General features: G+C 31.0%; 1 protein-coding gene across 3 annotated transcripts in view; it reads left to right on the plus strand.

Moving 5' to 3' along the window:
• LOC118204935 (DNA-dependent protein kinase catalytic subunit-like) overlaps positions 1-24,618 on the plus strand; it is a 601,004-nt gene that overhangs the window by 520,858 nt on the left and 55,528 nt on the right. For all 3 annotated transcript variants that reach the window (XM_085815459.1, XM_085815458.1, XM_085815461.1), the window contains 4 exons: positions 3,004-3,075; positions 6,318-6,453; positions 7,072-7,139; positions 24,233-24,453. In XM_085815459.1, coding sequence (XP_085671585.1) covers positions 3,004-3,075; positions 6,318-6,453; positions 7,072-7,139; positions 24,233-24,453 — 497 coding nt within the window. The remainder of the gene's footprint in view (positions 1-3,003; positions 3,076-6,317; positions 6,454-7,071; positions 7,140-24,232; positions 24,454-24,618) is intronic.

Below are 24,618 nucleotides of genomic sequence, written 5' to 3' on the forward strand. Positions count from 1 at the left end.
ACTTTTGAATTTTCTTTGCTAGTGCAGTCTTACTGAAAAATGTATGGTCTCCCTATGGCAACTTAGGGCTTTATTACAGTTACCAGATTTTGGTACACTCTGTCTTTCAACATGGAATGCCCATCACTGCTTATAACATGAAAGTGTATGATGTGAACAGAAAACTTTAGTTTCATGACTCTGAACACATTATTAGGATTCAGGTTACTGTTGTTCTCCCTATTGTGTGCCTTATTCTATCAAAAATGTTTCATCCTTGTGCAGGTAAAGCAGACGAGTGTTGACTTCATGTGAAAGCAAAATAGGCAGTCACTTAAAGTACCATCTAAGTTACTCTCACAAGCAACTACTAAGTACAATATATTTCTGTCTGTTTAATTTGTATGCTGCATAATATGTTTGATATATATGGAATGTCAAATGTACTGAGTATTTAGGGTGCTAAAATTGTTGGAAAGAGGCTATGGTCTTCCTTCTTCACTTCTTAAGACCTTTCATAATCATCCAATCTGTTTTGGGGTGTGTATTCATTGGAGTCAGTGATAACTAAAAGTCTAGAACAAAAAGCATGAATTAATAAAACTATTATATTATCTGCAGTTTTCTTATTTAAATTCATGTGAATTCTGTTCACACATCTTGTGTTTGATTTCTGAATATAGTTTATTTGTATATAGCTTCACAATGAAATAGATTCCTATTTCATAAATGGAGCTCCTCCTGTTTCATAGATGGAACTGCCTGAACGTAAGGCATTGCCAAGTTTTAGAAATATTTTATTTATTGGATATATGATAAATGTTTTATTTTATAAAACATTAAATTGTATGCTTTCTGTAATTTAAAATGAAAAAGTAAAACATATTGTATCACTTTAAATGTAATGCAGGCAAAGTGTGCTTTTCAAAATCAAATAGGAAAAATTTACAATTCAGATTTAAGGATCTTTAACAAATTGTGTAAAGATCTGTAGAAGTATCCGAAACATGTTTTATAATCAAAAGCTTATTGTATTTTGCATTGACTTTTATATATAAATACTTATTTTCATACATAGGGTGTAAAATTACAATGTGAAATAGTTTTTTTTAAACTAAATCAAAAATTTATATTAAGAAGCAAATGTTTAATGCATATAGAAAAAGAATAAATAAATAGTTGAACTAAAGTTAATATGTCCAATACTTTTCTGTAATTTAAATTTTGGATAAGTATATTAACAGTTTATTCAGCATGTGATGAAACGTAACTGATTCAAAACTAATACCCTGTGGATTACACTATTTTACACTGGGACATCTAAAATGTAATACTATTAAGTAACTGTCCAATAGGCTTGAAATTTGCACCATGCATAGACATCAGTAGGACACAAAAATGAGTAGCATTGCAGAAAATTCAAATCACAGACATCATTATTGCCTGCAGAAGCATTTTAAAAAGGAAGAATAGCAGGCTATTTAAAGTACTGAACTGTGTTTTTTCTGCTGTTTCCTTCCGTGGAAAGCTTCAGAATAAAAAAAAGGGGGAAAGGCTGTAATTCAATGAGTTTCTACTGATGTGAATATAGAGTTACTGTGCTGACAGAAACATTTACACAAGCCTCATCATACCACCAAATGAAAGACCAAGCCTTTTATGCTGCACATGACAATGATGGATCGTACAGCAACATCTAAAGCTGTAGTGCAAGAATCGTAGTCTGTTGCACAACAACCTGTATCAGCATGTACTTTTCAATATTGTCTGCAGAGGAAAAGAATCTGTGCAAAGCATCCATTTTGACTATCGCCATCAAGTCTACATCATTGGCATATGCAGCTGAAATGTTGCTTTGAATGCTGCCCAGCACTGTCTCTTTCAAATGGATCTTGATTTTGCCTATACCACCATGACGGCACCTTGTACATGCAGGCAAGTCATGGCGACTAGTCATGGCAACTAGTGCCATGCTAGTCTGTCACCTGGAACTGTGGTTTTGAGTGCCCTTGGATTTTGCTCCTGCATCTGCTTATTATGCATTTTTGGCATTTTAAGCAGCTACCAGAATGCATTTCTGGAATTAAGTAGGTACCATATGCATTTAATGACCTTGCTGCTGTTTTAAGTCCCTTATTATCAGGATTTACTTGCAGTTAACTTTATGACACAGCTATGTCCGAATACATGTGACACTCAATGTTAACAATTCTTCATTGCAACCAAATTGCATTACTGCATTGGTTCATCCATTCTTTTGATTTGCCGCTCGTTGAACATGTCTGGTCTCTCATTGTCAATCTAGGTGCTTGGTTTATACCATTTATAGTGAGAAATGAACTCTGACGATGTGTAGAACTAGCATGAGCTGGCATATCACCAGCACATAAACAAAGCCTCTTTCTTCAGTGCCAAGCCATGTCCCAGAAGTCATTGACAAGTAACTCAGTGACTGTAACAAATTCTCATTTTTCATGTTCTGCAAGTTGAGCAGGGCAAGTTGCAAGTTGAGTAATTTAAATCAGTTTGCACTTGTGCCATATATTATTTCTCCAGTAAGTATGGCTTTAGTTCCTCTTGTTTATCATGATGTTACATTTTACAAGTAGCTGATCAGTAATCTATATAGCAAACAGTATTTCTTTTCTTTTCTTTTAAACACACTTATTTTATTGATAAAAACTCTGTATGAAGACTTTCTTGTAATCCTAAATTTTATCTATAGAATAAATTATCCATGGAAATTATATTAGAATTTCATTGATATATATTAAAATTTAAGTACTACAATCATTTTATGCTAATTAAATTAAAGAATTATTTTACTCAAAAATACAAAATTTGTTTAATTATTTGTAGTTATCAATTTATAAAATTGTATTCCTTTGTCTCATATGGAAATCTGAAATAAAATTTATGTAATGACTTTTGGAAGGACAGAAATAAAAATAATGAGTATTTTTTTTTTCTTTCTTCATTTGCTGTATAAGTATTTCATTTCTGTAATTGTTACATTTATTTCAGGATTTCAGAGCTGATGTCATAGCTATTTGTGGGAAAGATGGTTCCAAACTTACAATACAGGCCAATCAGGAGGTACAACACTGCTTTCAGATACTTAACATTTATTAAATGTCTGACTTTTATTATTATTTTTTTAATATGTGTTAACAGGGTGGGAAATGTTTTATCATGATTTATTTTAGACTTCTGTCGTTAAAAGTCTCCCACACCCCTATTGTTTATTCCTTTTTTCACTTTTTTGTAGTGCAAATTTACCTATGTAATTCTGAAAATTTTTTCAATATTATGTAGTTTGTTAGTTTTGTAGTCTGTGATTTTATGTTCAAATCAATTCAATTTTTACTTTTTATGAGATTATTGAAAATTTTAATTAATTGTAGGAAGTGATAACCACTTCCTGTGATTACTTTCACAGGAAGTGCAGAATTAAAATATTTGCATGTTAATTTTTTTTAACTGACAATGTTTACAAATTCAGTGCAAATGGAAAGAAATTTATTTTAAATAAGATATCAAAGTAAATTATATCTGTTTCTTATTAACTTTGGGATATCTGGTAAATTTGATTATTTTTTTCCACTTTTTGTAGGTTTCATCAAAACAATTAATAAATAAATCAGTAATATTATCAGAACTACTATTTTGTCTAATTGCTTCGGCAAACATATTGGTGTCCTGAGTAGAACAGTGAGTTTACTTTAAACTATGTTTGTTGAAATTGTAGAAGATACGACACAGTTGGGAAGGGTTTAATTACCCTTTATTCTCTTCACAGTTTATAGCTGTTCCCACACTTCGGGATACAAAGACCAGTACTTGTGGTCTGAATGTAAAAAAAATAAGAACTACAAACTAACTAAATTAAGTAAGAACTAAATTCAAATGCTTTACAAAGACTATTAACGTGAAGATTGGCCTTTTAATCTTTACGTATGTAGTATGCAGAATGCGGGAAAACTACAATACTTCTTCAGTATCAAGAGGACTAAATTTCTGTCGCAGTAAAGGAGGACAACAACTGACTGAAAAGCACACATGAGATAAGGTAGTGAGAAGTGTCTCTAACTCTTTCTTGGCTAAAAGCCACAACTTAAATACTTAACAGTTTGCAAGCTCAATTTGCGTACTAAAACTAACTGCTTTTATTCTGGCTGGAACTGGAAAATAAGAGGGGACAGTACAGTTTTAAAATAAAATAAACATTAGTAAAACTTAAAATCCTTATAATATATTATCTTTCATTATTTGTGATTTCTCGTCTCTTGGAATATTGATTCCTTGGTGTAAAAATCATTTAGCTTTGATTCAAAGAATTAATATATGTATCCACATGATTAATTAACAAATCCTTTTTAGAGTGTTTGATTGCAATAAGGGAATGGAATGCTATAATCTATCTAACATTGCTAGATTAGGAGAATATATTGTGTTTGACAGAATTTTCCAGTCAAACATTTCTTCTGGTAGTAACAGTGCAAAACTAGAGTACCTGGTTTGAAAATCCAACTCCATCAAGAAGTTGTACATTTGAGTGAATTTCAATGACGTTCACTAAGATATTTATGAGGTTTTAGATTTCAGTTTCTTTCTGATGCTTTATGAGCTTATTTTTACTGCAAAGCAAAGTAATAGCAGTTGAGCTGTCTAAAAGACCCAAATTGATGAATAATGCAGGTGAATTGTAACATTTAAAGGAAGTACAAGTAATTATTAAGGCATGTAATGAAGGAATTACACAACATTAGAATACATACTGCCTACAATAGGAAACACAAAGTCACTACACCAAGATAACCATGGTTCAAAAATAAGAAAGTATTTAATGAAATTATAATGAATTTGTTACTAGTGAGTTGGATTAATTTTGTTTACTGCTAGAAGAATAGCCACTGATTTTATATATATATATTAGATAGAACAAATAGCCTATCTATTGGTTCCTTTGTGCAATGAATTCCTTTTATGTGACCTATATGGGTTATTGTTAAGTCAAATATTGGAAGTTTTGAGAATATGGCCATAACTTTGTAAGGCTGCTATTTATTTGAAAGCAAATTTAAGTCCTGCAAACCTTATTATACAGGTCAGTGAGTTATCACTGCATCTGAAAAACTCGCAAGGTACTGTACATTTTAAAGCAACCTTTTTATTTAATCTGAACTTTTAAAATAAAAGATGTAAATTTTGTAATAGATAAACCACCTCTCATAATGATGTAAATTAAACAATAACAGCCAAATAAATTTAAATGTTAATAAAGTAGTCTAAGACTATATGTTCAATAATCTCAGCTGGCTCATTTGATGTTACCAGTGTGCAAGTTTAAAATATTGGCTGTGAGAGAATGCAAAAGCCAGAATAATCATTTTAGATAGACATTGTGAAATTCTAATAGCATGGTGCAAGTGCCAGAAATTCTCTCTCTTTAAACGATCAGCTTATATATTCTAAAAGCTAATTTGCATTCTGGTGAGGAATAAAGAAGTTATATAAAAATCAAAATCATAAAAATTGCTTATTTAACATAAGAAGACCCTGACAACTTCCTTAATAAATTTGAAAAAAGTTGTTGAATGTGCATAATGTACTTTCTGTGCTATTTTTTGGTAGGTCTTATCTTTCCAGCTGTTAAATCAGTGTATCTAAGGGTTCTTGACTCCTTATTCTGTGGCATCACATTTTTGGCAGAATTCTGAAGGTTTTTCAGTGGATTCAGAATTTTTGTTGGACTGAGCAGTTGCTTCTTCTGGATTATTATCTGAAGGGATTGGATGTCATGTTGTTTCTGGTTTGCTCTTGAGGAACATCTGGTCTTTCCAGATACTTTTTCTTGAAATAAAATGAGTTTTTAGGGCATATGCGGTAATTCTCGGCTTCAGAGTGACTGAAGTTACAGCAAGTTAATTTAGAGATCCACTTTACCTCTCAGTGTGACCTTTTATGAGGCAGTGAGGTTTGATGCACATGGGAGCTAGTTTTCATTAATCAGATGATTGCTTGTTTATCCTTTAATAATGTATGCTGCTTCCCCATTTTCATTATCCCAAAATGAGATAACAGTATGCTGTTACTTTTCATTTATGCTTTCAAATGGACAGTCTTTTATAGTGCTTTCTTTGGTGTCACTTTTCTTGTCAAGCAGGTAACAAAATATACACTGATATTTCAAGATGGAAGGGCATAACGTACTTCTAGTACAACCATCAATCCTTTTTTAAAATTTTTACTATTCTATTAAAATTATTTTTTGACTCTTCTTCATGTCAATATTTAAAATGCTGTGTGGTCTCAAAAAATTCATTATACTTTTATAGGCCACTAAGAAAGCTTTAACTGATTTACTAACAAAAATGAAACTTAAAGATAAGAAAAATTATAGTTTGAAAGATATCTCACCCTGGCTAAGTGCATTTCAGCAGTGGAAGTATCCTGTACAAATAGAGATTCCAGGTATGTCAGACAGCTCAGTTTTTAATTTTAAATACACTAAATTTGCAGTAAACTTACTTTAAACTGGATATGGCCTTATTTCAAGAAGGGAAAAATTTTTGGTTCTTTAAAAGGATGCATTTTGAAGAAAATTTTGACTTTAGATACATCATTATTTTATAAATAAAAAATTTTCTGAATAAAAGTATCAAAAAAATGTAATAAATTTAATAGGCCTCCAGTATTGTTTCTCAGAAGTTAAATAAAAAATGTTTGGTCTTCTATAATTTATCGAAATTAAATACTTTAACCTCTTCAGTGCCACTCTGGAGCTAATTCGGGCTGAAACATTTTTTTTTTTTTTTTTGTTTTTTTCCCTCTAAGCCGAGACACAGGTTTGGCTTAACTCTGAGAAAAACTTGGCTCAGCATAGTTAATGCTCCTAATTAAAATGCGGCACTGAACAGGTAAAAGGCATTTCTATAGTAGTTTTGTTAAAAGGTTTTTTTTACAATGTGTATTTTTTTTATCATCAATTTTATATTTATATAAATTGAGCAGTATCCAATTCATAATCCATATAATTAGAGTTTTATACATTTCTGAATTTTTAAAAATGCATGTTATTATTACTTTCAGGTCAATATACTGGAAAGTTTAAACCACTTCCTGAGTACCATGTTAAAGTGGCTGGATTTGATGAAAAAGTAAAGTTTAATATAGTCTTCATGGGAATTTTTTATGTGTGGTAGTGACTTAAATCACAGATGCATTTTTATCCTTCCCTATTGAAAGTATCTTAAAATCGTAAATTTTAGTAATTTAATAGTACATTAGAAATGAGCTTCTTTACAATTAAATCTCAAAATGATAAAAAATTTTATTCCCATTTTTAAATTTTTTGCGACAAGCTTCTTTGTTACATCTACTATCATTACTATTAGCTTAATCATAATACATAGTATTTTTTCACTGAAGTCAATGAACAACAGTTTCTTCAACCTTTCAGTTTAATATACTTATGGTTACACTTGATGAATATATAGTCGTTTTCTGTTATTCTTTATATCTTCAGTTATTAAATTGTAGAGAACTTGCTATTTGTTTTGATACCTTGATATCACTAGGTATCAAAGTATTTGTTTTGATACTTTGATGCCTAGTGTGTTTTGTTCCTCTTTCTACATATTTCAGACAGGTGTAGTTTCCTTTTAATTTATATTTGATAAGTTTTATATCTAATTATATTTTTTACTTTTATGTTAAAAATAGCTCTAAAGTTTTGCTGCAAAGTAAGGAAGCAATGTCCTGTAAAGCATATGGGAATCAAATGTTGGCATCATCTAATTTTTTTTTTTTTTTTTTTTTTTTTTACTGATACAGATGGTTTGTTTTGAAATAACATTCATGATGAATTCAGGAGTGGTTATTCTTATCTTGAACAGAGGAGGAAATTGAAAAAAAAATTCATCAGTTGTTATTGTAAAATAACTGGCAAACTTAACATCAGTAAAGGTCTCACAAAGTTGTTTATGAAGATCTTAAAAAAGAAAAAATATTTTAGTTCCGTTTCTCATGCTTTACCTGGGAAAGAGCAAATGCGATTTTCTGCTTTCCATGATTTGCTGATCCAAATGATAGACATTTCCCCCAAAGTTTTCAAATTTTGACATAGATGAAACATAGCATTTTTCTAATGATCTTAAGAAAAAAGGGCAATTATCTGCTTGAATGGAAAAGTGTCATCATTGATGTAGAAATTTCACTTTCAGAAAGACCAGAAACATTAAATAAAGATCATATTGATGATTTTTACTTTTATTGGTTGAAAGGGGGCACTTTAGAGATATATGGTTAACTCTGTAGCTTATGAAGATAGAGTGGGATAGATTTCTGAAGAAAATTTAGTGCATAAGCTGAGAAATCATTGCATAAACTGAGCTTGGGAAAGCTGGTTTCTGCTGCACAACAATGTACTATCACAAAATTCAATTTTTGTTAAGCATTTTTTCTTGCAAAGAAAATTGCCACAGTTGTCAAAAAAATACTGGAAACTTAAGCATTACTCCAAAAGTTCAAAAAACTCCACAAAGGAACAAGCAGTTGTTTGATTATGCCAAGCACTGTGTAGACTTGGAAAAAAATGTATGTTGAAGATTTAAAAAGAAAGACGTTTCTTCAATTTTTTATTTTATATGCACTTTAAGCTTTGTAGACACACTGTGTATACATACGTATACAAGACCCTTAACACTAATATGTATTCATGTGTGTATATCTGATAAAAATGTAGATAGTGACACAGAGCATGTTTGTGCAATGCATACATGAGTTACCTTTACAAATAACTCAAATTTAATAAAAGTGGACTGTAATAATTGCTATTTTATTTTACAGTTCAAATCACATGCGAGCCACCTCTCCAAACAATGATTTACACAGTCAACAACAACAAAAACTGAGAAGCATTACAGTGTTGCTGTAAGAATAATACTTGCCATGCACGGTGCCAAGAAGAGAAAACATGCAGTAATTTTAGACTGTCCTAATGACAGAATATATCCACGATATTGAAGACTCATAACATACATAATTTTAAAATATTACTACCTTATACAATATAGTAATACAATAATAATCAATTTCCAATACAAAATTGTGTACACAATGCAGCAAGTTTCATAATCATGAGCTAATACAATTAACTAACTTAGGAAGCTTCCTCCTGGGGTAATTTTGTAATTCTGTGCATAATGATGCCTCTTGCTGTTTGAATTTTTATTAATCTAACTGTACTGTCAACTGCAGGAAAACATCTTGTAATGCACTCCAATACCCATCTATTTACAAGAAGCTCATCTTCCTTGATCCCAATTTTAATATTAATTTCTTCTGCTTTCCATTTTTAACACTGTTGTTGTGTGGTTAAATCATGGAGGTAGGAAGTAAGAAGGAGTCGCCCTAAACAAGTTTCTCCGTACCCTGCTCTGAAGCACCGGCGATCCCTACGTGGTGACCAAAACATTGGGTCATTTACCATTGAGTTCTATGGGATTTGACGCGCTCGGGTGTAAATATTTTGTAATTACGTCGCAAATATACATATAAATGTATATATTTTCTTTTTCTACAACACTTCAGAGTCCTAAGTATGTGAAAACAACATATTTTTAAACAACATTTCATTCTGAATGGAATTAAATGCTATACTTTTCACAGTACAGTTTTCTCAGAATGGTTTAATTTGAATGAAATATTTTCACAAGTTTTCGTTAATTACATTAAAAAAAAAAATTAAGGTAATTCGATTTTATTCGGTTAAGGTACAAAAATTAAGATCAAAGTTTATTGTATTATTAATATTAAAATTATGCATTATTTCTTTTCTATTTATAGAGCTTCTTCCTAAAATACTTTCTTAAATATGACATGAATTTTTGGCTTCTTTTAAATCGAAAAATGTAAGTCAATTTATAATTAATGCTCTATTCAGTTCATTTTAAATTAGAGAATTATTAGGAAAATAGTATTTGACTTTCTCTGAACATTTCTGAAAGGGAATAAAATAAGTTTTTTTTTTTTTTTTTTTTTTTTTTTTTTAAGTATTATTTAAAACTTGTAACTGAGTTATTATAAAATGTAAAGGGAATAATTCTTTTAATTATACTTATCAGCTTTTTTTTTTACCCTTCATTTCAACAATACATATTCCAAAACTCTTTATTACGTTCTTAAGTGCGCATCTCATAGCATTTGTTTTACAATACCTTTTAACAGATTGCTTTCCAATACGAACAATTCTTGCTTAAATAGTTTTATAACGTATTTGTCAACAGGATTTCAATTTATGTTTACAATTCAATATTAAGGTTATTATATAGTTAGATAACATTTATAATCATTATAAATTAGATACATTTAATCATTAGATTTCTTCACAGTACTATCACAGTTGTTTATAAATGAATAAATTCTTCATTTCAAATACATTTATAAATAATTTAATGAATATTTAAGTATTTTGTCAAAGGCAGATACATGCTTTTTGCAAGCACATGCATAAATACCCATACATATTTCCTATTTATCATTTCCGACATGTGCAAATCTTTAATTTCTGTGCATTCACTATATTTTTCGTGTAAAGTAATTTACACTAATTTAGCATACACCTGAAAGTTTTACATAAAAAATATATATGAATATAATTTGAATGAAAATTATAAGTATTATTTTTAATACCCACTCAAAGGTCATTTTTTCTTCAAAATTCCTCCACGATGGCATCTCTCTCTTTAGGCAGATAGCCCTTGCATGCGTTACTCTATTTAATAAAATCTTTATCTGACCTATGTGCCTAATTACAAATATTTTAACATACATAATTTTATATTTACATTTAGCCATCAAGTTTCAAACTTTTCAAATCTTCTAGAAAATAAATTTTGGCAGATCTCTTTTAGCAATTTTCTTAAAATCTATATTTTTGTAGTGCAACAGCTTAGAATTTTATAAAACAAATTCATAATCAAAATCGCTGTTGTTAGTTATCGAAAAATAACCAAGATGTGATTTTTGCGTAAATGTCAGTAAACTATACAAATTGCTATTATCCATCACACTATGAATGTTTCTTTCATGCGAGAGTGTCCCTTTTTCGATTTCTATGGAACTGTCGTGTGTCAAAATACTATCAGAATTTTGTCAAGCGAGCTTCTGAATGTAAACAAAAAACACCCCGTCTGGTGACCCAAGCTTCAAAGCAGTGCTTCACTTCTAGCGCGGAATGGCCCCTCCTCCCTTTCCTACCTCCATGGGTTAAATAGTCCCTATGCCAACAGTTCCATATCAGTTGAGCGAAGCTGGTTGTTCATTTATATCTTGAGAGTCTATTTTTAGGTATATGAATTAACTCTTATTCCAAAGTACCATTCAAAGGTCTTCTAGTGAGTAAATAGCCTGGTGTTCAGGCGGCTAGATCATTTATATCAGACGAGAATTTAAAACAGATTCTGTTTGAGTTACTGCAGTTAATAAGCCCTTGAAAGGTAGCCTTGCATGACCTGCAGTCCACTTAAAGTGATATTTCACCAATTTAATTCTGGATTCCCATAGTGCACCAAAATTAGGTGCCTGAGGAGGAATAAATTTCCAAATGATTCCTTTTTCAGCTAAATAATCTGTTAATTTTTCATCAGGACATCTATTTAAATTGTCACCTCTTTGCAAATTGGCATTTGCACCAATGAAGTTTTTTGCATTGTCTGAGAAAATGACTGACCATTTTCTGCATCAAGCAGTAAATCTTTTTAACCCTCTGAGCATTACGGGTTTAGCCTTGAAATTTCAAAGTTCCTCAAAATGTCATGAATAAGTGATATTTTCTTGATTTTAATTAAAAAATGACTCTTTCATTTTGTACCTTGATTCCTTTTTTTCCAATATACATCCAAACTGAAATCAGATACATTAAAAACTAGCAGAAATTTTCATGTACTATAATGAATGTGGAAGGCAACCTTCTGTACGGAATTTTCCGGCCTTAATGCTGAGAGGGTTAAGGTGGCAATAAATTATCAGTGGTTAGGTCATTTAGTTTGAGATATACTGCCTTTGTTATAAAAGCAAATGAAAAGCATTAAATATATCTTATGTAGAGTTTTTCTTCAATTCCTTGTACTTATGAAAAATAGGCCTCAAAAATAGGTGCCAACATGGTTAAAGTGTGCACTGGGATTTATACTTTAAGCTGGAAATGCATAAATAATTCTTTTGATAGTGACTGGTTTATTTTTACTAGAAATTATATTTCATGGGTAATCTTTATAGTTAAATTCCTACCTTGTAATGGCCAAAATTTCTGCCTCTGAAACAAAAAATGATTGCAATCCTACATGTAAATATTTAGTGATCAATTTAGTTAATTCACTTTTAATAGGCAGAATTATTTGATGTTTTTGCTAAAATTTTAGATTGGCCTCTTGTAATTAACATCCTACTTACTCTCATTATATTATTTGCATCCAGAAGAGGATTGAAAAATGTAAATGCCTTTTATTATTAATGCATTTATCTTGTTTGAGGGAGTTATGTTATGTAATGTAGAAATGAGACGGCCACCTAATATTTACCCAAGTAGGTATTAGCCCCACACACTAACTAGAAAACTAACAACATTCTAGCATCATTGCTCGAGTCGTGATAGAAATTGTGACTCCAGCGAGCACTGCAAGTACTGCCACCGGTGGCGGCATCAATGGTACTCCTACCTTAAATTAGCTCAAATAAAAGGGATTAAATTACATGAGTTAAATTACCAGAGTTAAATTAGCTCAAATAAAAGGGATTAAATTAAATGATATACATTGCGATATACATATTTGTGCAGGTGAATATTGTTATCTATTGTAGTGGGTGCAGGCAACATGTTTCAGAACGTTATATATTGCATTAGAAACAGACGTGATATTCCCACGTTACAAGTCATTCTTCTAAACATGATCTGTTTACTAATTCAGAAGTCAAACAACAAAAATCAGCGTTATATTTACAAAATTTTTCACAGGACTAGTTTCGATGGTTTTACCGAACTTCCATCCTCAGCTGCAAAACCGCAAATGAACAAGATAGGAAATAATGATTACATAAGATAAAAAAGCATGGACAAGAATAAGCAAGTGGTGCCATCTGTTGGTGAAACCAGAACTAAAACATAATTTCTTTAAAGGCCGAAGGCAAATTTGGATTGGAATTAGGATCGTTAACTAGAACAGAAAGATTTTTATGAACGTGAAATGCCTCTAGAAAATCCAGTTCTCCAATGGAAGATGTTTTTTGAATAATTTTGGCAGCAGAAAAATTGAAAGTGTGATTTTCGGACCAACAATGTTCAGCAACAGAAGACTTCTGGGTTTCCTTTTTTCTAACATATGCCTCATGTTCCTTGATGCGAAATTTTAAGGCTCTCTTAGTTTGGCCAATGTAAATTAAACCACACTGGCAAGGAATCCTATAAATACCCCAGGAATTCATATCCGGAATCGGGTCCTTGAGTATGGAACTCGGAATTTTATTGATAGGAGAATAAACAACCCGAAAGTTAAATTTCTGCAAAATATGTGCAACTTTGTAGCTAATTGATGGAAAGAAGGGAATGACAACAGGAGTTTTATAATCTCCTAAAACAAGAGTGTGCCTTTTAGTGTGTTGAGATGAGAATTTTTTAACTGCTTGATTAATAATGTTGGGTGAAAAGCCCCTGTCAATAGCTATTGCTTCTAAATAATTTAATTCTTCATCAAGGGCTAATTTGGAGCAGCAAACTTGAAGAGCACGGAAAACATAGGAATAAAATGAAGCTAACTTTTGTTTAGTCGGATGACATGATTTAAAATGTGGTGGAAGGCAAACCGATGAAGGTTTACGGTAAACCGTAGTACTGAAGTTGGATGTGTTACGTGTGACCAGAATGTTCACATTCATAAAAATCTTTCTGTTCTAGTTAACGATCCTAATTCCAATCCAAATTTGCCTTCGGCCTTTAAAGAAATTGTGTTTTAGTTCTGGTTTCACCAACAGATGGCGCCACTTGCTTATTCTTGTCCAGGCTTTCTTATCTTATCTAATCATTACTTCCTATCTTGTTCATTTGCGGTTTTGCAGCTGAGGATGGTGGTTTGGTAAAACCATCGAAACTAGTCCTGTGAAAAATTTTGTAAATATAATGCTGATTTTTGTTGTTTGACTTCTGAATTAGTATTTATTCGGCATGTTATTGTGTCTTAATTATAGAAGCCCCAAACAAGCTTATTTTTTGCTTTCTTTTTCGCACGTGGTGTGACCGCCATTTTATGATTGCATGAGTTTCGGTAAGTACTTTTTTGCAATTTTTAAGTTATATTTATGTTTTGTATATTTGGATATTGTGCTTTGCTTGTCTGATTTCATGCATTTTGCTTACAAACATTTTTTTTTCTATTCATTTAAAATGTTTTGTTTTGTATTCAGTTTTTTCTGATGTTTTGTGTGCTTTATTATTGCTTAGTTAATTTAGTTTGATTTTCTGCATTGTTTATCATGCCTTTATCCGTTAATCGTTTCACTAAATTACGCCTCAAATGACAAAAATTCCTGAATCATCTTGCTTTTTTACTTAAATGTAAATGTAAAAAAATTGATCCCCAATTTTATTCAAATCAAATCTAATCAAAAACCTTCGAGTCGCGTTTCAAGAATTCTGTTAAATTGCAAGCTTGCCTTACTTCGGTCCGTCATAAGGGATACACGTCAACAATTGTCCAAAATTGAACATGAACTCTATAAGCTTCATTTGGAACTCGCTAAATCATATCCAGAATTCACTGCCCTTGAACAAAAGTCTTGGTCTAGAACGTAGAATGTAGTTAACCGTCATAAAAACACCCTTGCAGTTAAATTCGAAAAACTTCTTTTACAGTCTTCCAGTTCAAGTAGTTCAAAAAATCTCCCCATTGTAAACATCAAGCCAATAGTTAATATTTCTAATGTTAGTCTTTCAGAAGAACAAGAGAGAATTCTAAAATATAATTTTAACTTCTCACAAACCTGTAAACCCTCGATTCCAAAAATTTTGACTCCTATCGAAAAAGCTTTCAAGTTCAGTAAAGTTTCAGATTCACAGAAAGAAATGATTAGGCATCTTATCGCTCATAATGTGAAATTCAATAATAAACCTTTGAAACCAAATCTAACTGCGAGAGAAAGAGCTACAATGCGCGAAATTCATTCTAACCCGGATATTATCATTTCAAAGGCCGACAAAGGTGGCCAGATAGTCGTCATGGATAAGAACACTTACATCGATGGTGTCACTAAACTCTTAAACGAAGGACCATATTATCCGATCCCTAAAGATCCTACACCTTCGGACTTGTCAAAAATAAAAACTGCGATCAAATCTTCGCAAATCATTTCAAGCAACTTAAAACATTCACTTATCCCATCTGTTGCGAATTGTGTCAGATTATATGCTCTTCCCAAAATTCATAAAAGTGGTATTCCTTTCCGCCCTATTGTATCAAATTTAGGTACTGCCTCGTATCCATTAGCTAAATATTTATTTTCTAGATTTTCAACTCTATCAGACAATAACATTTACACCATAAAAAATTCAATAGAGTTTGTTAAAAAGGTCAAAAACATTTCTCCTATTAATTTACTCATGGTTTCTTTTGATGTAAAATCATTATTCACCAATGTCCCAGTGGAGGGTGCATTAAGATGTCTAGAAACCAGACTTCGTGAATTTCATTTCTCTTGCATCGAAATTGATGAGCTAATTTCTCTCACTCAACTCTGTTTGAAACAAACACATTTTGTTTTCCAAAATAAATATTACAAGCAAACTGAGGGATTAGCCATGGGAAGCCTCCTCAGTCCCATCCTGGCTGATATCTACATGCATTATTATGAATCAAAATTGTTTGAAACTTTAAAATTCCCGCCATGGTTCCGCTACGTAGACGATATTTTTACCCTGCTTGAAGGCAATAAAGATGATTTAAATAAAGTTCTTTCAACAATGAATTCTATTGATCCTGCTATTCAGTTCACATTTGAACTTAAGACTTGCAAATCTCTTCTGTTTCTCGACATTCTGGTCACACATAACACATCCAACTTCAGTACTATGGTTTACCGTAAACCTTCATCGGTTTGCCTTCCACCACACTTTAAATCATGTCATCCGACTAAACAAAAGTTAGCTTCATTTTATTCCTATGTTTTCCGTGCTCTTCAAGTTTGCTCCTCCAAATTAGCCCTTGATGAAGAACTAAATTATTTAAAAGCAATAGCTATTGACAGGGGCTTTCCACCCAACATTATTAATCAAGCAGTTAAAAAATTCTCATCTCAACACACTAAAAGGCACACTCTTGTTTTAGGAGATTATAAAAATTCTGTTGTCATTTCCTTCTTTCCATCAATTAGCTACAAAGTTGCACATATTTTGCAGAAATTTAACTTTCGGTTTGTTTATTCTCCCATCAATAAAATTTTGAGTTCCATACTCAAGGACCCCATTCCAGATATGAATTCCTGGGGTATTTATAGGATTCCTTGCCAGTGTGGTTTAATTTACATTGGCCAAACTAAGAGAGCCTTAAAATTTCGCGTCAAGGAACATGAGGCATATGTTAGAAAAAAGGAAACCCAGAAGTCTTCTGTTGCTCAACATTGTTGGTCCGAAAATCACACTTTCAATTTTTCTGCTGCCAAAATTATTCAAAAAACATCTTCCATTGGAGAACTGGATTTTCTAGAGGCATTTCACATTCATAAAAATCTTTCTGTTCTAGTTAACGATCCTAATTCCAATCCAAATTTGCCTTCGGCCTTTAAAGAAATTATGTTTTAGTTCTGGTTTCACCAACAGATGGCGCCACTTGCTTATTCTTGTCCAGGCTTTCTTATCTTATCTAATCATTATTTCCTATCTTGTTCATTTGCGGTTTTGCAGCTGAGGATGGTGGTTCGGTAAAACCATCGAAACTAGTCCTGTGAAAAATTTTGTAAATATAACGCTGATTTTTGTTTGACTTCTGAATTAGTATTTATTCGGCGTGTTATTGTGTCTTAATCATGATCTGTTTACTATCAGAATTAATTAAGAGCTATAAAATTGTTTACAAAGTTTATATTTAAGTACTGTTGTAAAGTTGTGCTGAAACTTTGTTAGCTATGATACCTTCCCTCAAGAATGGAGGACTCGTCCACCAGAGATCAGCATCATTCAGCTTGTCAAAATTCAATACTCAGGAAATGAGGTCTCCTGAATTTTCCTGTGAACGCACATTTCCACTGGCAAGTCTGCATTAGTTCTTGGATCTTTAGCACTTGGTTAGCAACAAAATTTCTTAGTAAATGGGGACTAACACTATGGTTGAATCACACCACAGACATATTTTAACGATGTCCTATTTCAATAAAGTCACTCCTTTTTTAACAAGATGCAAATGCAAGTGCAGCTGTGTGGAGTTCCAGGCATAGTACTATCAACGGTTTTAGAGGAGCTACTCTAAAGCCCTGGATTTGCTACAAAGCAAATGTGCAGATAAATTATTGTTATTTCTATAGCATAAACAGATGGCTGCTCCATATGTGTGTTCTGATGCATCTGAAAACCCATAACTTGGTATCTTAGAAAAACTATCATGTAAAACATATCTGCTCACTTGTAAATTGTTGATAGATTGCATGCAAGCAATTAAAGGTTGCCATTCATTAATTTTCTTCGTGGGTAATGGATTGTTCCAAGCTTCAATAACCAAAGTTTTTGGATGAAGGTTTTTGGATTAGAACAAAATGGAAGCATTCCAAACATTCTATATAGAGTTAACTGTTGCAATTCTTTCTCCATACACCACCATATAGCTCAACAAACCAAAAATGTTCATGCAATGCGTTCGCGAGTTGCTTTGTAAATAACTCAAAATTAATTGAAAGTGGACTGTAATATTACTATTTTATTTTACACTTCTAATTACCTGCGAGCTATCTTTCCAAGCAATAGCTTAGCCAACAACAACAAAAAATTAAAACTGAGCGAGTGCTACAGGGTTGCTGTAATAATAATATGCATCATGTAAGGTACCAAGAAGAGAAAACATTAGAGCTAGACTTTCCTAATGGTAGAACAGAACATATTGATGAAACTGGTGCATAAATATGCAGCTACAGTCATAACTGTTGATACATTTGTTTATTTCTAGCATTCTTAAAGTAAACATACATAGCTAAAATGGCATGCCTGTTTTTTATTAATTAACAGCAGTATAACTGAAATATGAAAGAGAAGCAGCGTATAATATTTTAGCTCAGGAAATTATAAGAAAAATGAGCAGATTACAATATGCACATCTATTTTTGTGGGGGGGGGGGAGTAAGGAATCAAGGAAATAAACTGAAACTTGCAAGAAATGCAAATAAGACTATGATATATGAGTGATTAGAATTTCAGAGTGACAGCATATCCATGAGCTGAGCAACTTCCTCTGATCTGACATGTTAGCTGTATAAAACAGGCCTGTCACAGAACATTAAAAGTAGTGTCTTGTTAGTGGCAAGCAATTCATGAGAAGTCACTATGCCTTATCACCAACAAAAGAACAAAGAACACAATATAAGAAAATTGCACTGTTTGACCATGGATCATCTGTGGTTTCATTGATTGACCTTCAATCATGTTTTGCAATGATAAAAAATACAGTACTACGTTTATCTACAAAATAGTATATGCATTAAATATTATTTTTTCATCATGTTGAAAAGTACCTCTGATAATAAAGTGATAAATAAAATAATCTCTTCCCTTCTCAGAATTTTCTCAGTATAAAAGTGTAAGAAAATTACAAAATGAAATTAGCCAAAGAACAAAAAAATTAGAATGCCAAATTAAATGTGAATATACTATGGTAACTTGTATATGTCTGCTTTGAAATATGTCCTATGTGAATGTGAAAATTTTTGTTTGGTTTATGATATTTGTTTGGAATAAGACTCAAGTTCGATGAGTCATGACTGCATGCTTTATACTTGTTGACCTTTTTTGAAATAAAGCTATAACTTCCCATGAGCTTCAGTACATCTGTTGGTACTGTTCATTAAACAACACATGCTATAACTCTGAATTTTCAATTGATTAAGTTTGGTACTTTAAAGACTTTTTTTTTTTTTTTTTTTTTTTTTTTGTTACTCTTTGTAATTCAAACGTACTGACAGCTAAATGTTTTATTCTTAGACTGATACTCTTTTAAATAGTTCTAACATGTATAATTAATCATTAAATAGCTTGCTAAATAGAAAAAAATAGGAAAATTTCTCAAGCTTGCAGAGAAAATTTCCATGTAGGACAAAATTTAAGAATGAATAATGACATCCTAGTCTCTTTCCCTTATTTATTAAATTTTTCTTCAAAGCATAAATAAAAATACACATGTTTATACGTAAATAGTTATTGGTTTTTTATTTCTTACTACAGTTTCACACTTGATTGCATATTGTTCTTGATAAAATATGTATTCTTGAGGAGAAAAATTGCTAGAAATTATATTCATTATGAATTGTAGATGCTGTTTGGTCAATCGGGTTTGACGAGTTCAAATAAAAGTTATTAAAATCTATATATTCATATATTTGAATGAGCTTTATATCACACTGTAACTCAATTAAATGGCTCCATTTATATATTTTCTGGTTATTTTTATTCATTTTTAATGAAAATGAAAATAGTATAAATTCAACTTCAAATAATTAAAATCTTCTGCAAAACCATATGTTTTACTCCAGTGGCATATTGTATATATAGTATGATGATGTCTAGAATTGGGAGAAATGATGGTTTTGAATTGGCTAATGTTACAAGTGGAGTGATATCAATTATCAAACAAAGATCAGAGATGTTAGAGCATGTTGAAAAATTGCTTCTGAATTGGACAGCAGAAAAATGTCTTTGTACAGTGTCATGAGCAGTGCTTCATTTATGTACATTATGTATTTCACCCACTGCATTTATATTTTAGTATTAAGTAATTTTATTATAATAGCAAAATGTATTATTTCTGCCTAATTTCTTTCTGGAAAAGTTCATTTGTAACATGTCCAAGGATCTGGAATGAATTAATGATATATACTGAGGTACTTCTGTATTTTACATCAGAATTGCATTATATATAATAATAATGTGTTTAATTATGGCAAAGCACACGAGGGCTATCTGCCTAAGGGAAGGGATGCCTTCATGGAGGACTTTCTAAAGGAAACTGGCTCGTATACACGTTACACATGGGGAAAACACCCATGCTGCCAGCCCATTTGTGGGATTCGAACCTCGGACCGAACTACCAGTGTTCAGTGACTTTACCGCTCGGCCGCTGGTGGGCCCTGCATTATATATAAGTCATTAACCAAAATTGTGCATTAGGAAATGAATAAAGTCAGTTTGGAGTTCCTTCTGAAATGGCATTCCATGCTGCAGAGAAACTTCCTGGAAACTCACGGTTTTCATGTGAGAAACTTCCAGTTTTTCTCATTTCAAAATTAGTAGCTTTAGCACTGCCACAGTTATGCTATTGTGCATTATTCTTTTGTGCAGGTCACTCCTGTTGCAAAACTATCAATAACTGTGGTTACAATAGGGGGATTAACACAACCATTGGCATGCAGCATATCATCTCTTCTGACAAATTTGGCTTCAGTTTGGAATAAAATGATGGTTGAGTACATACTAAACACTGAATAATGATGTTCAATAAATACTAAATACTGATGTTTCTTTGTATCACTATAGGTCATATCTCAAGCAATATATATGAATTATTTTACTGGGGTTAGTTTTGAAATGTTTCAGTATAGATGCATGTATATAGTGCAAGATAAATTTTAAAATAATATATTTAAAATTAACCCCTTATTCAGTGCAGAGTAAACATGTAAGAACAAAATACCGGAAGCTCACTGGCAAATTGCATAAGCAGCAAATGAGCAAAACATGCTAGAACCAAAAATGAAATAAGAAATTTACATTATATATATATATATATGATCTTAAATTCACTTAGTGCGAAATCGAGTTATTTTACTACTTGCGCAATTGCTGCAAAGTAAGTTAATAATAATTTATTTATTTACTAAAGAAATATTGATTATATTATCTCCTAAGATTAATTTTAGTAGAATTATCTTAAAAGAGTGAATCCATAGTTAGTAAGTTCAATTTCGAAAATTGTTTTAAAGTAACTTAAATGTAAATTGTTACAAATGTTTAATGGGGACTTGAATTAAATCATGAATAACAAAATTGCAATTATAAAAAGAAATAAATTAAAAGCAAGTAATTAAATTAAATGCAAGTAATCATTGTCATTGATCAGAAATTAGTTGACTTTTCAAGGGGAACAAACCAACACCCGTTCAACAAACAATAATTAAGAAATAAATACGAAGGTGTTTCGTCCTTTACTCGAGTAATAAGGCGATGCCAAACCGGCAATTCAAGCTAGGTTAGGCATTTCCATGATTAGAAGGGATTAAGAACCAACGCAGAGAAACAAAGAACTCATTCCGATTAAGCATTTTAGCTAATTCAATTTTGAGTGAAAAGCAATTTCTGCAGTAAAATTGATATTGCTCGAGTAATTGTCCCCCGTCACCCTCGTTGTTATGCATTTTAATTCAAAACTATTTGTAAAAATTAAACATTGGAAATTGGTATTATGAAATAGAATTCAAAGTTATTGAAATAAACATAAGAAAATTACAAAATATAAGAAATATAATGCAATCTTTGCAAAAACAAATCAAAAAATAAAAAATAAAAATTTAAAAGATATATAATAAGAAAAGGGAATGTACATGAAGATAAAAAAAAAAAAAAAAAAAAAAAAAAAAAAAAAAATTAACAGATGGTTTCACTCAAATAAGAGCTCCACAACATATGTCTCTCAAGAATTCCTAGTCCTTCCCACTACCATAAATTACTTCACGCAAGTCTTACCGACTGATATAATTCAAAGTCCCCATTGCCGACAAAGAATTTCGGAAACACAACACTTTTGAGTCAGACGTGAACAAAACACTTTGCCCACTTCCCACTAGAAAGAAAGTTAATTAATGCTTTTTCTGGCCTTTTATATCTTTGCGTACATTCCCTTTTCTTATTATATATTTTTTTAATTTAAATTTTTATTTTTTTATTTGTTTTTTCAAAAATTGCATTATATTTTGTAATTTTCTTATGTTTATTTCAATTACTTCTTATTCTATTTCTTAATGCTAATTTCCAATGTTTAATTTTCACAAATAGTTTTGAATTAAAAGGCATAAACATGAGGGTGACGGGTGACAATTACTCGAGCAATATCAATTTTACTGCAGAAATTGCTTTTCACTCAAAATTGAATTAGCTAAAATGCTTAATCAGAATGAGTTCTTTGTTTCTCTGCATTGGTTGTTCTTAATCCCTTCTATTCACGGAAATGTTTGGCCTAGCTTGAATTGTCGGTTTGGCATTGCCTTATTACTCGAGCAAAGGACGGAACGCTTTCGTATTTATTTCTTAATTATTGTTCGTTGAATGGGAGTTGGTTTGTTCCCCTTGAAAAGTCAACTAATTTCCGATCAATGGCAATGATTACTTGCATTTAATTTAATTATTTGCTTTTAATTTATTTCTTTTTAAAATTGCAATTTTGTTATTCATGATTTAATTCAAGTCCCCGTTAAACATTTTTAACAATTTACATTCAAGTTACTTTAAAACAATTTTCGAAATTGAACTTACTAACTATGGATTCACTCTTTTAAGATAATTCTACTAAAATTAATCTTAGGAGATAATATAATCAGTATTTCTTTAGTAAATAAATTGTATATATATATATATACTAATAGTAAAGTTAAATAAAATTAAATAATCCTCTTGCACCATTGCTACGAGGAATGAAATTTGAATTTAACAAATATTCTCTCATTCATATAAAGCTAATTTAAATTTGAAATTATGAAAATTCATTTGTATACAAATAAAAGATTAATTATTGCTGTAAACTAATTTGCAATATATGTGTGTATCCTCTTTTAAATTTGAGAATGCTTTCTCTTTATTCTTAAAATAATAAGCAATAACTTATCCAATATAATCTTTACTTCTTTTAATTCTGAGAATTGGTCTGTCATCTGATCTCTTTTGTGCATTTATTTCTGGAATGCAAGGAAATATTAACTTAGCATCCAATATTAATCTGTTATGTATCTGAAATTTAATTGGCTTAATGTAAGCATTCTTGTAATGTGACCCAAAATGTAATCAGCCTAATTACATTAAACAGATTATATACATAAATATAATATACTTAAAACATAATAAGTATAATAATATAACTAATAAAATACTTAAAACATAAGTAAACAACTAAAAATTAGGCACAAATTATAAATCTGCAACTGCTTAAATTAAAAATAACTTAAGTGCTTAGAGTAAATACAAATCGTTTTTAAAATTTTCAATGCAAATGGATCTTTCACTTTTACATTTATAAGTAAAATTATATCTAAATATTTAAAACTGCATTTTAAAGTGAACATGTAATAATTATTATAACCTAAGGTAAAATTTTAATTACTGTGTTTAATAATAAGATGTCTATGTCAGTTCTTGGATAGTTCTTTAGCATTTGTTCTCTTGTAATTATCATTTCTGAACTTTATTGGCATCTTCAGTCTGTTTAACAGACATCTAGCCCCATAGCCAATATAGTTGATTGTACTGCAGATATTCTTAATTGATGACGATTTTTGATCAATACATGATCTTGATGGCAAGACTGTTGATCATACCGGGTATAAATGATATTGCAGAGCATGAGATGCTCCATTCACAATAATCCATTCACATATACAAGACAGCTTGTGGCCAACACGTGGTTAGTTTGGTATTAGAGAGGCAGAAAGCAAAAATGGCATATAGCGGAAATGTTGTACAGTATTTTTATGTTTCTGTTATGCAAGTGAATAATATAAATTACTGTGCAATTTAAACAATGTGTTTTTGTGGTCTGTATCTGTTAGACAATGTTTTCCATCAAGACATAATGGACTTCTATAGCACCAAGCTGTCACACAGCCATAATTTAATTGCTTAATTATAGTTTATTGTGTTAATTTTACTTTTGTGAACTATATGACCTTAGGTTTTTATTCCTTTTTTGATCTTTCCAATTTAATGGCATGCTATTTAAATTTTTATAATTCTATTTTATTTAAGGTTTTGGTATTATCTTCTGTTACTTCTCCTCGTCGAATTACCATACGTGGAAATGATGAGAAAGAGTACAAAATATTGATTAAATCTGGAGAAGATTTAAGGCAAGATGCACGAATACAACAAATGTTTTCGCTTCTTAATGAAATTTATGCAAATGATGTGAAGTGTGCACGCCGTCACTTAGGTCTTCGAATGTATAAGGTTATTCCTTTAAGTACCAGGTAAATAAGACTTACATATAATTTAGAATTTATTTTAATGTAACGAATGTATTAATATGGAATTGGTATTGATTTCAAATGTCTTTATGATTTTGATGAAAATGTTAAGGTGATTTTATTCAGTACATTTAGTATAATGTTTTTTATGAATGTGAGAAATACCAG

This window comes from Stegodyphus dumicola, chromosome 4, assembly GCF_044657685.1.
Source record: "Stegodyphus dumicola isolate Sdum_Otavi_A_Nest chromosome 4, ASM4465768v1".
Lineage (NCBI taxonomy): Eukaryota > Metazoa > Arthropoda > Arachnida > Araneae > Eresidae > Stegodyphus > Stegodyphus dumicola.